At 36.2% G+C, this 17,466-nt stretch overlaps 1 protein-coding gene across 3 annotated transcripts in view; it reads left to right on the top strand.

Annotated features, from left to right (window-relative positions):
* SLC25A36 (solute carrier family 25 member 36) overlaps positions 1-17,466 on the top strand; it is a 49,066-nt gene that overhangs the window by 11,306 nt on the left and 20,294 nt on the right. For 2 of the 3 annotated variants that reach the window (XR_002825403.1, XM_004385084.2), the window contains exons 2-3: positions 8,041-8,205; positions 12,190-12,267. Coding sequence is in view for 2 of the 3 variants with exons in the window: in XM_004385084.2 (XP_004385141.1) it covers positions 8,041-8,205; positions 12,190-12,267 (243 nt within the window). In the remaining variant the exon portion in view is untranslated. The remainder of the gene's footprint in view (positions 1-8,040; positions 8,206-12,189; positions 12,268-17,466) is intronic. The other variant, XM_012558047.2, reaches the window with a different exon arrangement.

Here is a 17,466-nt window from a genome sequence, read left to right as displayed (position 1 = left end):
TGCTTTCTCTTTTATATCTCAAAAGAGATGCAGTCTAATCTTGTAGATCTCATCTACATAACTATTGCTAATCCATCTTATTAACATCATTGTGATAGGATTTACAACACATAGGAAAATCACAGGGAATCCAATCAGATGACAGAATGGTGGACAATCACACAGTACTGGGAATCGTGGCCTAGCCAAATTGATAATGCATATTTTGGGGGACACATTTCAATCCATGACACTGCCCTTTCTGGATTTTTAATGTTACAGAGTAATGAACTTGTATGTTCTTTCACTATCAACCTTGGCTTTTCTCTTCTCAAAAGTCTTTGCCAATCAAAGAAGCATATAGAGCAAATGAGTGAGTGACTTTTTTATAGAAATAACTTTGAATTGTAGCTTTTTTAAAAAAAATAGTAAAATTGCCAACTTTGGTCTTCATTATTAGTAGCAAATTGTATTGGCCACAGCTTATTACTGATCTTAACTCATTGGCCACATCATTAGATCAGAGGGAAGCAAGACCTGTTCCAGTTGCTGTTGAGTCAGTTCTGACTCATAGTGACCCTGTAGGACAGAGTAGAACTGCCCTGTAGGGTTTCCAACGCTGTAATCTAACGGAAGCAGACTACCATGTCATTCTCCTGTGGAGCGCTTGGTGGGTTCGCCACTGACTTTTTGGTTAGCAGATGAGCACATAACCATGGCACCACCAGTTAGAAGACAAGAAATAATGGAGGGCCTGCTTTAAGGCATTTGTAATGGGGTGATGAGAAGTAGTATGAGAGGACGTTTAGAATGTAGAACCAATGAGACTTGAGAACAGTTGGTTATCAGAAAGCTGCTGTGTCTTGTTATATTTATTCTAGCTGTTGATTGGAGCCTTCAGTACCTCATACCCCCAAGCTACTTAAGATGTAGAATAACAATACAGAAGAACAAAAATTTTCCCTATTCTTCTAGTCAAGTTACATCTAATAGTATAGAGCAGTGTGTTTCAAATTGTATAGCAACCCATTAGTGTATCGTAAAATCAGTTTAGTGGGCTTGTGATGAAGATTTTTAAAATAATAGAAATATCAGTGTATTGTACATGATAAAGATAAATATTACTCCGTGAAATGTGGTCGTGTGGGTATACGGACCTCAATGTAAGATATATTTTTCATGGGTTGAAGTCAAAGATTTGAAAGCCACTGGTAAAGAGGAAGCAAAGAGCTGGGTTGGGAATCAGGAGATATGGTTTGTTCTGTAAGTGGCCAAGTAACTGGCTGTTAACCTGGAACAAGCAGTGTTCCCTTGTAAGGCTTTTGTTGCCTTATCTACAAAATAAGGAAGTTGGACCAGATACACTGCATCTTAAATACTAGGATGCCAAATACTACAGTTCATTTACTCATTCACAGGCATTCTTATAGGGATGCAGAGGTTATAGTCATCCCTAGGTGGTACAAACATTTAAGTGGTTGGCTGCTGACAAAAAGGAATCCACCCAGAGGTGCTTTCGAAGGAAGGCCTGGTATTCTACTTCCAAAAGGTCACAACCATTGAAAACCCTATACACAGTTCTATTCTGACACGCTATGAGTCAGAATTTACTCAACGGCAATGGGTTTGGGTTTTTTGGGTGGGGGTTTATGGTGGTAGACAAAAACTCCTGTCTTCCTGATGCTTGCATCTAGTGTAAGGGAACACAGCAGATAAAATAAATAAAATATATAGTAGCTAAGTGTCATAAGTTCTGAAAGAGAAGAATATTGCAAGGAAGATGATAGGTAGTTGGTGGGTGTAATTTTGTATATGGTGATGAGGAAGTGCATCACTGAGAAGATACGGAGATTATGTAGCCCATGGCCATATTTGAGGCAAGAATATTACAGGTAGAGGAAATGGCAAGAACAAAAGTCCTGAGGCAGGAGTATGCTTGATGTATTAGACTAATAAATTTATGAGTTACAGCAGAGGCCAGTGTGGCTGTAGCAGAGTGAATGAGAAGGTAGATAGTAGGTGATAAGATCAGAGGGATCAGCAGAGGGAGAGAGATTGTGTAAGGTCTTAACAGCCATTGTAAGGACTTTGGTTTTGTTGTAAATGAGATAGGAAGTCATTGGAGAATTTTGAGCTGAGCAGTGATTGATCTGACTTAAGTTTAATAGAATCATTCTGAATACTGTACTGAAAATAGATTGGGAGTGGGGCAAGGTAGAAGCTGGAAGACTAATTAGGAGGTCATTGCAGTAACCTAGGCAAGGTATAATAGTGGCTTGGACCAGGGTGGAAATGGTGAAAAGTGGTCAGTATTCTGGATTTTGGAGTTCTGGGTCAGAGACACTTGTACACATCATTTTTTTCATATAATTTCATGAGATTCATTGAGTCCCTAGAAACATCAAATGCATATCCCCCAGAGTTAAGAACCTGTGGTGTTTTTTAAAATACTTATTGCTATGACTCTGATCAAAAATTAATTTAAAATAAATGTATGCACATAGTATAAAAAAGTATTAAAAGAATAAAACCCAGCAAACCAGCATTTCTCAGCTTCAACCCCCACCCACACACACACTTCCTAATGGAGACTTCCTAATACTGTTAGCTATTTCTTTCGGAATTTTCCTTCCTATTTCTAAACAATATGCTCTGCTGCTTTTTCTTGATTTTCAAATTCATATCATGGTAGATGAGGCTTTTGTTATCTTTACCAAACTGTATTCCTCCTCTTTTTTTAGCCCTCAATATATAGTTATAGTCAGTGATTACTTTATTGTGACAATATAAATATTGTTCATCTCAGAGCTAAGTTGTATATTACGTTTATTTTTTCCTGAATAACTTTTTTTTTTCGTGGCGTTAATTATTGCCCCATTTAAAAAATTTGTTTAGTTAGGAGAGTACTTCTACTTGAAGATCAAAAATAAATATATTAGTCTTTTTTTTCCTGAGATTTTCCTCTGTCTGAACTCTTGTCATCCTTTCTGGGCTGGTTATTTTCTAAGCTTGTGACATTTCACCATCATCTTGGGACTCCTTTCTCTAGCTCGTGGGTTATTCAATTTCTTATGGAAGACATCCTTTAGTAGCTGTGTAAGAAAGGATGCAAGGGAGACAGTTTTTTAAAATACTGTTTCTCTAAGTATATTTCATCATCTGCTTGATAGTTTGGTTTAGTAGTATAGAATTACAGGTTAAATAATTGTCTGCAGTTGCTGAGAAGTCTGATATTATTCTGATGACTTGGCCTTGATAAGTTACCTTTTGTTCTTCCTTTTTGAAGGTTGATAAGGTCTTTGTCTCCAGTATTTTACAAGATTGCCGTAGTAAGTCATGGTATGGGATTATTTCGAATCCATTGTACCTGCATGTTCTTCAGAGAATTAGTCTTCTGTCCAGGAATATAGTTTTACCCATCATATGTGTGTGTGTTGGGGATTGGGGTGAGTATACATCTGAGCAGCCTACCTTTGCTCTATTAGCCTGTTAGTTGTTTTCAGTTGTTTCCCTCACCTCCACCTTCTGAGTACCTTTAATCATTAGGCTTCTCAGGTATTCTTCAGGGCAAAGCTGTTTGCTTCTCTTTGATATATCCCTCTACAAGCCTTTTCTTTCTCTTTACTAAGTCTATCACCCCTTCACATTTGCTTCATTGTTGAAATCTCCTGTCTGCTGATTTCTCCTCTGGCTCTCTGTGTCCTTGTGGCATATTCCTCTAGTCAGTGAGATTTTTGACATGGAGAGGAGATAAATCTAATGTTAATCCTAACTGTTTTCGTAAGTAGAGATAGAGTTATAATGTAAAACTGCTTCAAGATAGCCTTAGTGCTTGTGTATGCACACACCTACACCGCCCCTAGCTCTGTAGAGTTTAGATCCTCAGTGTCTATTTTACTTGTTGAAGTGGTTTTTAGGAATCAGAATATATACCTTGTCTGTAGTCTGGCCATAAAATATTTGTACTAGTCCTATTATAAATTTTTATAAAGTTACTGTTATCTGTCATAGACACTAATAGCTTTGGTAGCTAATATTTATTGCACACTTTTCTGTATGCCACTTTACAAGATATTTTACATAAGTTGTATCATACATCATCTTTACAGTAAGCCTATGAAGTATAGGTATTACTTTCCCTGTAGTTCTTTTTGTTTCCTTTGTATAGTGTTTATACAAATCACAGCTATATGTGCTAACTGTTTTTTTGTTTTTTTTTCTTTTTATATTTAATTACAGAAGTAATTCATATTCATTTGCAGGCCAAAAATACATTTTTTAGGTTTTACAGAATATAAAGCCAAAACAAATGTACGTACTTATTACAAATTTTGAAGCTGTTTGTATTTTATATTCAGTAAATTTACGAAGTAAATATATTAAACAGCTTAAAAAGCTAAACACATTCAGATTAAAAGCTAAGTGTGATTTCCTGTAAATAAATCACCGCTTGTTGTGTGAACATGATGTAGATTACCGTGCAGGTTCTTTGAGTGCTGCATTGCATGTACTAGAGCACGTACTCTGATGACTCGCTTCTGCCACTTAGCCCTCAGCAATTAACATGGCTGTGCCTGTGACTTCTGTTTAGTTTTTTTTTTTTTTTTTTTTTGGTGTGTGTGTGTGTGTGTGTGTGTGTGTGTGTGTGGTCTAATATATAATTAGGTTTTGAGCCTATTTCATGGCTGTTTGAGAATAATTGTTCCTTATTGTTTATTGAGTATATTCGTCTCTCTTAGATCTAGTTAATTTTGTTTCAAATCTGCTATAACCCTATTTTTATCTAATTGATGTGTTGATTTCTGACAGTATAGTTACGGTTTCAGTTTTTTTTCTTTTTCGGGGGGCTAAGTATTTAATTTCCTATTTGAAGCTGTAACTGGAACTTTTTTGAAATACAAAGTTTATTTTTCAGCTCCAGGTGTTAGTTCACATACTAACAATTCCTACTAGTTTTCACATTTTTTAGTCAGGTTTATTGAGCTATAATTTACATACAGTAAAATTCACCTTTTGTTAAGTGTACAGTTCAGTGAATTTTAGCAAATTTATAAAGTCATAGCCACTATAATCAAGTTATAGAATATTTCTGTCATCCCAAGAATTTCCCCATCACCCTTGCAGTCAGTTTCCTGTCCTCACCCCCACTCCTCAGCAACCATTTATCTCATTTCTGTCCCTCTAATTTTGCATTTTCCATAATGTAGTAAAAATGAAAGCATACAATAGCATTTTGTGGTTCACTTTCAGTTAGCATAATGCTTTTGAATATAATCCATATTGTTGCTTTTTATTGCAGAGTAGTATTCCATCATATGCATGTACCATAATTTGTTTATCCTTCACCAATTGATGGACATTTGAGTTGCTTCCAGTATTGGACAGTTACGAGTATAGCTGCTGTAAGGGGCTGGGGTTTGGGGACCATGCTTTCAGGGGACATCTAGGTCAATTGGCATAACAAAGTTTATTAAGAAAATGTTCTGCATCCCACTTTGGTAAGTGGCATCTCCAGTCTTAAAAGCTAGCGAGCGGCCATCTAAGATGCATCCGTTGATCCCAACCCACCTGGAGCAAAGGAGAATGAAGAACACCAAAGACACGAGGAAAATATTAGCCCAAGAGACAGAAAGGGCCATATAAACCAGAGACTCCCATCAGCCTGAGACCAGAAGAACTAGATGGTGCCCAGCTACCACCAGTGACCGCCCTGATGGGGAACACAACAGAGAGTCCCTGATGGAGCAGGAGAAAAATGGAGTGGAGAACTCAAGTTCTAGTAAAAAGACCAGACTTAATTGTTTGACTGAGACTGGAGGGACCCCAGAAGACATGGCCCCCGGTCTATTAGCCCAAAACTAAAAGCATTCCTGAGGCCAACTCTTCAGACAAAGATCAGGCCAACTCTTCAGACAAAGATTAGGTGGGACTATGGGACATAAAATGATACTCGTGAAGAGTGTGCCTTCTTAGCTCAAGTAGATACTGAGACTAAATGGGCAGGTCCTGTCTGGAGGCAAGATGAGAAGGCAGAGAGGGTCAGGAGCTGGGTGAATGGATGTTGTGAAATCCAGGGTGGAAAGGAGGAGTGTGCTGTATAGGGAGAGCAACTAGGGTCACGTAACAATGTGTGTATAAATTTTTGTATGAGAAACTAACTTGAATTGTAAACTTTCACTTAAAGTACAATAAAAAAGAAAAACGTATAGCTGCTATAAACATTCACAGACAGATCTTTGTGTGGACCTATCTGTTTATTTCTCTCAGATCAATACCTCAGAATATTGAGCGTAAGAGTGGGACTGTAGGATTGTATGGCAATTGTATGTTTAACTTTATAAGAAACCACCAACCTGTTTTCTAAAATGGCTGTGTCATTTTGCATTTCCACGAGCAATGTGTATGAGATTTGCGGTTGCTCTTCATCCTCACCAGCACTTGCTATTGTCAGTCTTTTCAATTTTAATCATTTGTAGATGTGCAGTGGTACCTCATAGTGCTTTAATTTGTGTTTGCCTTTTGACAAATGATTCTGGAAATCTGTCTACCATCCATATACCTTTGGTGAAGTATCTGTTCAAGTCTTTTTTTATTGAGTGTTTTTCTATCGTATATGTGTTTTGCAAATATTTTCTTTCAGCTTGTGGCTTGTCTGTTCGTTTTCTTAACAGTTTACTTTAAAACATAAGTTGTAAACCTTGATGAAGTCTAGTTTATCAGTTATTTTTCTTTTATGGTTCATACTTTTTGTTTAAAAAATTTATACCTAACCTAAGGTCACAAAGATTTTTCTTCATATGTTTTCTTTTAGAAGTTTTATAGTTTTACATTTAGGAATATGATCCGTTTTGAGTTAATTTTTAACTATGATAGGTGTAAGGGTTAAGTTTTATTTTACATATTAGTGTCCTCTATCATGTTTTTTAATATATAATTTTTATCCTTATATTAGTTGCATGAAGTTTTTTCTATACTTTCTAGATGGCGTGTACTTGTTTCATCAGTATGAAATATTCTTTATCTTATTTCATGATTTCTTGACTTAAATGTTATTTGATGTGACGTTTATGTTGCCATTCCTGCTTTTATACAGTCATATAAAATAATTTTTTTTTAATTCTGGAGGTAGACTTGCTTAGTGTATTTATTCTTGTGTTTGCTACTTTTCTTTTTCTCTCTTTATTGCCCATTTTGAAGGTCCAAGTTAGCTCTGACTCAGTCTGCTTTTCTCTTTAACTGCAGTCTCCTTAGGTTATTTTCCTCTTTGGTTAGAAAGCAGAACTCAGAGATTTACTGGATAGCTATTAATGCTTTAAAAGAAAATTATGTCTGTCTCTTGCATTTAAAAAGAATAATTACTCAGCCTGAGTATCTCTTACATAACTTTTACCAGTTTAATTTCAATTGTTAGGAACTTTTATTTTATTGTTGTTTTGGTGTTTCTAAATGCACCTAAATCAGTCTTTGTTTTAAATTGGATTCTTCTAGCGAAGCTTAGCTATCTTGCGCAGATTTCCACATTATGGGTCTAAAAGATACTGATCGTGAGACTCAGGTGCTATAAATTTTGTTGGTGAAACACTTCGGAGTATTTGAGTATTTAAAACAGGAGAAATATGTATCATTATCCATGAGTGATTTATTTAACTACTCAGAAGACCCTTTCTTGAGTTTTAAAAGGTAAAATAAGAGTTTGAAAAATAAGATACCTACAGTAATGGCCTAGGTCTCAGCAGAGGCACAAGTAATAACCTTAGAACGGTATTTAAAATCTGATGTGACTAACCAGGAAATTTTAATAACAGCGCTTACCGTTTGGAGGCTTCTTATTTTAGCTAATTATTCTTCATTGGTAGGTATTAAGCTCAGTTCTTTTTAGCTACTAAGGTGTTCGTATGTAGTGAAATAAATGAAACTTAAAAATTATTTGCAGTCTTTTAAAATTTAAAACTTTCAGTACCTTGGCCAAGCCCCAGTTGCCCATTCTATTTACAGCTCTAGGCGTGTGTATTGTTTTATGAATTGAGTAAATAAGTTTTGTTCTTTTCCCTTTTTTTGTAGATGTGGTGGGACAGTGGGAGCTATTCTGACATGTCCACTGGAAGTTGTAAAAACGCGGCTGCAGTCATCTTCTGTGACACTTTATATCTCTGAAGTTCAGCTAAACACCATGGCTGGAGCCAGTGTCAACCGAGTACTCTCTCCTGGACCTCTCCATTGCCTAAAGTGAGAGCACAGTGGTCATGACTTTTCTTTAGTCCATTTACCTCAGTGATTCCTACACATTTGTTTACATTCTGCCACATCTGAAAAGGTTCTTTTAAAAACTCAATGACAGAAGTTACTCCAAATTATATTCATTATAATCCCTAATGGAGAGGAACAATTAGATGGATAATATATAAAGTAGAATATTATTCCCAAATCACATATATTTGGAATACCTTTCTGTGTTTATCTTACAGCTTTTTTTCCTAAAGCTTTTATAGGTATTTCATGTTGGATTGCTAATTCATTTGTTTTTGAAATTTGGTGGTATTAATGTTAACTTTGTGTGTGTGTGTTTTTAATTCTGTAAGTACTCACACAAGTAAGTATATCCAGTTAATGGCAGTCTGTGATTTTTATATAACCTAAAAAACATAATTGCAATTTAAAGCAGAGTTCTTCTCATTTTAAAATGTTACTCAGTGTTGGTTTGCCATTTCTCTGTGGTTTTGGAAAGATCTGTTTTTATTAAATTTTATCATATTTCATTATGTTACAAATAGGATATGAAATTTTAAAACTATTAAAATCAGGTGTTACATGTTTAAATTTAACTCTGTGACTGAATGCCTTGTGTGTCTACCTTATCAGCTCACTTGGTACTTAATCTATTTGAACTTAGTTCAGTAGTGTTTATTTTGTAGTAGCAAATAAACTTGGCTATTTGTTCACCTTCACTATCAAAAGATTTCATCACTTTTTTTTTTTTTTAACTTAGTCACTAAGTACATGGATAAGTAAAATAAAATTGTTAACAATTTTGGATTAAAATACCATAGTTACTGTAGATAAATACTTCTATTTGATTACTGTATTTTACGCAAATAACGCTGCCTTACACATTTTTTTGCCAACTGTGCAAACCCCCCCCCCCACTACTTCCCTAAGTGAGCTATGCTGCACATTATAGTGTGTGTTATTTGCGAAAAGTAAGGTAGTAGTAGGAAGAGGATTTTAATGTCATGATTTTAACGTTTATTACCACACATTACCTCTCTTTTAAATTCTTCCTTTGACCTCTGTGATATACTATACTTTTTATTCTTTTTTTTTAATGGTTTTACCTTTTCTGCCTTTCCTCAGAGCAACTTTAGGAATCCTTCTGGGCTCTATTTTAATTTCTCAGTTTTTCAGACCCTCTTATCTAACAGTGAAGGAGCCCTGGTGGCACAGTGGTTAAGCACTCAGCTGCTAACTGAAGGGTCAGCGGTTCGAACCTACTAGCTGGTCTGCAGAGGAAAGATGTGACAGTCTGCTTCCATAAAGATTTACAGCCTTGGAAACCCTATGAAGCAGTTCTACTCTGTCTGTTAGGGTTGCTATGAGCTGGAATCAACTCAGTGGCAGTGGGTTTGATTTTGGTTATTAAGGGGTTTTTAAGCTAAAACTTAAGGTGTTTCATCTGTCATCAGTATACAGGTGACTTGCAGATCTGCATTTTCTTGCTTTGACATCTCGCTAGTCTCATTCCCCTTGTTTTCTTATTCAGGGGCTCTGCCTAATCAGTCTGTTTTATGGCTTCTTCTTCCTTTTTTTTTTTTTTTCCTTCCCTAACATCTTTATTGAAATTAATTCATAACCATAAACTTCATCCATTTAAAGTATACAGTTCACTCATTTTTAGTATATTCACAGAGTTGTGTAACCATCACCACAGTCTAAGTTCAGAACATTCTCATCATCACCACAAAAAGAAACCCATACCCATTAGCAGTCACTCCCATTCTCTCCCTTCCCCTTCTCAGCCATAGGCAACTACTAATCTACTTTCTGTCTCTATAGATTTGCATTTTCCAGACATTTCATGTAATCGGAATCATACAATGTGTGATCTTTTGTGACTGGCTTTTTTCGTTTAACACAGTATTCTCAAGGTTCATCCATGTTTTAGCACATATCTTTGTTGCCAGATATTCCACTATATAGATACAGACAGTAAAACCTGCAAAAGCCAGAAGCCATGTAGGGCAGAAACCTGTCAGAAAAGGAGAATGCACATATTGTCCATTGATCAAGAGCAATAGAAAAGTGGTAAGACTGCACCCTGTCAAAGGCAGAAAACTTGTGAGACCCAGAAAAACAAGGCAGTCCTGTTGAGTTCCGGCTCGCACAGGTTTTAGGGTATCACATTTTGTTTATTCACTCATCAGTTTATGGACATTTGGGCTGTTCCTACATTTTGCTATTGTGAAGAATGCTGTTGATGGACATACGTTTTCTACGTAAGAGTGGAATTGCTAGGTCAAGTGGTAACTTTGTTTAACATTTTGAGAAATTGCCAAATTGTTCTTAAAAGTGGCTGCATCATTTTACATACCACTAGCAATGAATGAGAGTTCAAATTTCAGCACATCCTTGCCAACACTTGTTATTATCTCTGTCTTTTTGATTATAGGTAGTCTAGTGGTCACGAAGTGTTTTCATGACTTCTTAACCAGGGACCCCAGGTGGTTCGTGGATGAGCTTCAAGAGGTCTATAAATAGAATTGTATGCATAATTGCTTTATATTTAAAAAAGAACACTTACCTTCCTTAATTTCTCAAGGGGATCCATAATACAGAAAAGGCTAAGAAACACTGAATCTTCAAAATGTGCTTCACAATTTGTCATTCTTAACTCTGCTTCTTTCTAATCCAGTTTCATCAGAAGTGGTCCCTATCACCTGTGCCAGTCATCTGGAAGGGTCATAAAAATGCAAATTTACTGGGCATTGTCCTATATCTATTGAATCAGATTATTTCGAGGGTAGGATTAGGTAAATCTGCATTTTAAACAAATGCTCCAGTAGTAATTATAATAATAATAACATTAAAGTCAGATTCTTACTGTGTTCCAGGTACTCTTTTAAGTTGTTTATGCACTAATTTATTTAATCCTCACAGTGACTTAATGAGGACACAGTGTTTTTCCTTTTTACTGCTGTTGAAACTAAGGATGAGAGAAAAGTTTCAATAACTTGTTTCAGGATCTCACAGCTTGTCAGTAAACAAAGTTGGGCTTCATACCCAGGCTGTCTGGCCCCAGAGCTCAGGCCCTTTTAATTAACCAATATGCTTAACTGCCTTTCAAGAGATCATTCTTAAGCATTAGATGTTAGAGAACCACTGGCATGGTCTGTTAACTCTGAATGAAAGTGCCTACTCGTCATCAGTCTATATTCCTTCTCACCTCCAAAACTTAGTAACTCTTATTCCAGAAAGCCTTCCATGACTGAGACACACCTCTGTTCCCTTGTATGTGTGTCTAACTTGTACAGTATGATCTATTAAATTATTTTCTTTCAATATAATTCTTTTTCCACAACTGGACAGCAAGTTTCTCGATGGCAGGGGCTCACCCTCTTTTTTCTATCCCCTTAGTCTGCCTAATGATAAAGAGCTCTATACAATACAGTAAGTACTCAATAAAATAAATGTTAACTGAGTGGAGGGAGAAATAGTAATAGATCAACCATTTTAGTACTTAACCTAAAGGATGTTACGTTGATATTGCTGTATCATTTCATTGGAATGGTTGGATGGGATAGTACTGCAGTACTGAAGAGTGTTGTTCAGTATTGAGGAAAGGACCTCAGATACTAGAAGGAAAACACATACGAGAATTGACTTTGCTGGGGACAGTAGTAAAATTGAGATTGAAGTTGAGAGTAGCATGATAATAATGAAAATAAATGTAGAAATCTGTATCATGTCCTTAATCTTTTAGGAAAGAATCTGAACGGAGGGTTTTTTTTATTATTATCAATAGTAAATCTATTATGAGACTTCAACAGTTTATGCTATGTCAAGAAAAACATGTTTATAAGTAAGGAAAATTGACTAAATCAGCATAACATTAATAATACAAATTTCTGGGATTTAAACCATAAGTTTGTAATACAAAGTAAATAAAGTATCAGACTTTGAAGGGCCTTCCTTTCTAAATAACTTTTTCTCTTTCAGGGTGATCTTGGAAAAAGAAGGGCCTCGTTCCTTGTTTAGAGGATTGGGCCCCAATTTAGTGGGGGTAGCTCCTTCCAGGTAAAAATAGATAAATAAATAAGCAAAAGTATGACAATTTTTTTTCACGTTTCAGGGTATATGGATTTTATAATTTATAGGTACAGTTAAATTTTACACATGCAGGTTTAAATGTTTATGGGAAGTTAAAATGTTTAATTTTCTTTGTAATGATTTAAGGTGCTTAACAGAACAAATTTATAACCATAATAAAGTAAGGCTTGGTAGCAGGAAATGGAACTGGGTATTTCAAAGATTAAAAATGATTCAATACCATTAGAAATTAGGGGTAATGGAATACAAACGGTATGTCCCATAATGTAAGGGAGAGGTATATTTGCATTAATGTTAAATTATGGATAGTCTTATACTAGGGAGAAAAAGATGCGTGGCATATTATAGCTGGAGATTTAAGAAATGCTGTATTTTATAGGTTAGCATTATAAGCAATCATTTATCTAAAATTCCGTGGATGAAACTGAGATTTTTTATTTTTTGACATTGTGTTTAAAGTTGAAAATAGTGAAGATAACATTTATCTTTACATTGCACAGAATAGGAGGTTAAAATAGTAATATTTGCAGGTAAATCTAGAAATTCCCCTGTAACTAAGTGCTGTGTACTCAGATCTTCTAGGGGGTTGCTTACATTCTCCTCTGGTCTTAGAAGCTAGAAGAATTTTTGTGGAGGAAAAACATGAAAATTGCACAGATGTAGGCCCATAGACTATTCTGATATTTCGAGATAGGGGTTTGGTAGTTTTTGTGAATTTAAGCCAGCTCTTACATTTTGAAAAATCTCTCTACAGAAAATAAGCATTCTTATAAACACATGTATCCCTTGGTCCCAAAGACTTAGCATTTAGGATATATCTCTAAAATTTTTCTATTTCTGATAGCCATTTTGTTCTGTACACCATATGAAGTCAGTGATTTTCTTCCTGGCTTCTCACATAGCAATTAAACTTCAAAGAAATAAAATGGGAAAGTAGGAGCAAGAGTCAGGACTTAGAACAGGCTTGAAGAAAGGGGCAAGAAGCCTGAAAGCATCAGAACTTGTGTAGCATTAAAGGGCAACAAAATGTGCACACAGATACTTATTATGCTAAAGGAAGATGAAAGGAAGATGCCGAAGAGAAGTCAGTGTGGTGAAGATAAAGCACTGTGATATCAGTAACCATCTTTAAAGAGGGGGCCGACTGTAGCCATGTGGAGGTACAGAGGACCTCTTAGATCATTGTGAAGCAGTTTTTGCACAGAACTCAAAAGGCAAAGAACAAACTAAAGGAACTAGCGTTAAGAAAGGGGAAGCCTTTTTTCTGGTCTTGGCTTAGGGGACAGAACGAACAGAATGGTTCCATTCCCCCTTAAAGAAGCCAAAAAGACCATAATACATTAATTAATTTTATCCTAGATTGTTGACTTCTTCCATGATAGAACACTGTCCAAACTGCATAGAGTGAAATGCTTTCTGAATCCAAACCATGTACCCCACACCTCATTATTTATCCTATTTCAAGTATTGTTTTGTTTTGTTTTAAATAGGTCCTTTTCTTTTTACAAATTATCTAAAATTACATCCTCATTGTAAAAACTAGTAACAAAAATGTATAGAATAAAACTTGACATTCCACTTTGAACACATCACCTTGCACCCATCTACCTTGCCACACCTACTTCGTCTTCTAACCCATAATTGTCATCACATCAGTTCCGATTCTTGGTGACCCCTTGTGTGTCAGAGTAGATTTGTGCTCCTTGGGGTTTTCAGTGGCTGATTTTTCAGAAGTAGATCTCCAGGCCTTTCTTCCAAGCTGAGCATGTTAACCATTTGCGCCACCCAGGGACTCCAACCCATAGTAGATAACCACCATTAATAAACAGTTTGGTATATGTTCTTCCAGTCATTTTTCTGGGTTATTATATAAAACATTCGACTGTGTAGGTCATAACAAATCATGGATAACATTGCGAAGAATGGCAATTCCAAAACACTTAATTGTGCTCATGAGATACCTGTACATAGGCCAAGAGGCAGTCGTTCAAACAGAACAAGGGGATACTGGGTAGTTTAAAGCCAGGAAGGGTGTGAATCAAGGTTGTATCCTTTCACTATACTTAGTCTGTTTGCTGAGCAAATTTTCTGAGAAGTTGGGACTATATGAAGAAGAACGTGGCATCAGGATTGAAGGAAGACTCATTAACAACCTGTTTTATGCAGATGACACACCCTTGCTTACTGAAAGTGAAGAGGACTTGAAGCCCTTACTGATGAAGATGAGGGACTACAGCCTTCAGTATGGATTACACCTGAACATAAAGAAAAAAATCCTCACAACTGGACCAGTAAGCGACATCATGGTAAACAGAGAAAAGATTGAAGTTGCCAAAGATTTCATTTTTTGGATCCACGGTCAACGCCCATGGAAGCAGCAGTCAAGAAATCAAACAACGTATCGCACTGGGAAAATCTGCTAAAGACCTTTTTAAAGTGTTAAAAAGGAAAGACGTCAGTTTCAGGACTAAGGTGCGCCTGACCCAAGCTATGGTGTTTTTAATAGCCTCATGTGCATGCAGAAGCTGGACAATGAATAAGGAAGACCAAAAAAAAGTTGCCATCTTTGAATTCTGGTGTTGACGAAGAAGATTGAATGTACCATGGACTGCCAGAAGAACGAACAAATTTGTCTTGAAAGAAGTACAGCCAGAATGCTCCTTAGAAGCCAGGATGGCAAGACTTCGTCTCACATACTTTGGACGTGTTGTCAGGTGAAACCAGTCCTTGGAGAAGGACATCATGTTTGGTAAAGGGTCAGTGAAAGAGAGGAAGACCCTCAACAAGATAGATTGATACAGTGGCAGCAGCAGTGAGCTCAAGCATAACAGCAATGTGAGGATGGTGCAGGACCAGGCAGTGTTTTGTTCTGTTGTACATAGGGTCACTATGAGTCAGGACTGACTTGATGGCACCTAACAACATATACATAAAAACATATTTATTTGCATAAATTGAATCATATTAAATATTTCACCTAATTTGTCTTGAAGTTCTTTCTTGAAAATATGTAGGGTTGTTTTTTTTTTTAATTGTATAATCCATCATTAATAAGCATTGATACACATTTAGATTAGATTATTTCCAGACTTTTAGTGTTAAAGATCTTGGTTCTGTGAACATAATTATACCTATAGCTTTGAATCCTTAAGTATATTTCTTTAGGATGGTTATCTAATAGAATTTCTGGACAGAATGATGTATGCACATTTAAAATTAATGAATACTGCTCAGTTGCCTTCCAAGAAGGCATGACATAATTTTTTATTCCCAAATAGTGAATTAGTTGTTCTTTATCCACGTCCTTACCAATGCTGTTAACCATCTTCTTAATGTTTGCAAGTGAACTAAAATGATTTTTCACTGTTTTAACATACAGTTGTTAATTTTTGGTGCAGTTATGCATCCTTTTATGTAGTTATTGCCCATTTGTATGTCTGTTCTGTGAATTGCCTGTACATATTACTTGCTGGACTATATGAAGAAGAAGCCGGCATCAGGATTGGAGGAAGACTCATTAACAACCTGAGATGTGCAGATGACACAACTTTGCTGAAAGTGAAGAGGACTTGAAGCACTTAACTGATAAAGATCAAAGACCACAGCCTTCTGTATGGATTATCCCTCATTGTAAAGAAAACAAAAATCCTCACAACTGGACCAGTAAACAACACCATGATAAATGGAGGAAGTATTAAAGTTGTTAAGGATTTCACTTTACTTGGATCCGTAATCAACACCCATAGAAGCAGCAGTCAGGAAATCAAATGATGTATTGTATTGGGCAAATCTGTTGCAAAAGACCTCTTTAAAGCGTTGACAGATGTCACTTTAAGGACTAAGATGTACGTGACCCACCCCATGGTGTTTTCGTTCGCCTCCTAAGCATGCAAAAGCTGGACAATGAATAAGGAAGACTACAGAAGAACTGATGCCTTTGAATTATGGTATTGGCAAAGAATATTGAGTATACATACCATGGATTGCCAAAAGAACTGTATTTAAACCATACATCACATTCTCAAATTACGCTATGACTTTATAAAGCAAACAAATCTGTCTTGGAAGTGCAGCCAGAATGCTCTTTAGAAGCAAGAGAGAACGGCGAGACTTTTTCTCACATACTTTGGACATGTTATCAGGAGGGACCAGTCCTTGGAGAAGAGCATCATGCTTGGTAAAGTAGAGGGTCAGTGAAAAAAGAGGAAGACCCTCAATGAGATGGATTGACACAGTGGCTGCAACGATGGGCTCAAAGATAGCAACGATTAAGAGGATGGTCCAGGACCGGGCAACGTTTTTGTTGTGTTTTACATGCAATTGCTATGAATCGGAACCAGCATGACAACAGCAATATTCCTTGCCCATTTTCTCATTAGAATGTTTGTCTTTTTTCTTATTGATTTCTGTTAATGCATTGCTTATTTCTCTTCACTGTTTGGCATCACATTTTTAAAAGCACAGCAGTGAAACTCTCCCCATTTATACTTGTTTGTCTGCTCTGTCCCTTACTGAACAGATGATCAGATTTGTGGAGAAATACAGGATATTTCATACATCAAGCAAATAATTCAGTGCAGGGCAAAGCTAAACAATGGGAAAGGTAGTGGGAATGCAAAAAGTCATAGTAAATTGACGGGGAATATTTACAAGTGTTGTAAAACAACCTGACCTGATGGGGCTGATTTCTGTTGTTGGAGTTGTTTATGTAAAGGTACTATGAACTACAATGTGTGTAGTATAGATTAGAATATACCATAATACCTCAAATCGTTTAATATAACATTTCCAGAATTAATCTAGCCTTTTTTCTTCCTTTTTCCCTCCCTTCTTCCTTCTTCTCCGTCTCCCTCCTTCCTCCTTCTTTCTTTCTTTCTAATATATAAAGTGTTGGGTTTTTTTTTTTTTTTTTCCCCAAATAAGAACTCCTTGAGGTTTTCTCCTGTCAGTAGTTATTTTTACTTTGATCAGTTGGATCAGCACTACCCCCTCCCCCCAAAATATACGTGTGTGTGTATAAATTTGTGACGTGCGCAAACCACATTTACTAAACTCAGTTATGTGTATGTAGTTGAGCCTTAGCCTTATATAGTGGGCTTATTTACGTGTTTTTCAGTGATCAGATTCTTACACAAATCCTTTTTGTTTTAGTCAATTGCTAGTAGT

The sequence above is a fragment of the Trichechus manatus genome, unplaced genomic scaffold (genome assembly GCF_000243295.1).
Source record: "Trichechus manatus latirostris isolate Lorelei unplaced genomic scaffold, TriManLat1.0 scaffold00132, whole genome shotgun sequence".
Lineage (NCBI taxonomy): Eukaryota > Metazoa > Chordata > Mammalia > Sirenia > Trichechidae > Trichechus > Trichechus manatus.
This window is presented reverse-complemented; position numbering and strand designations above follow the sequence as displayed.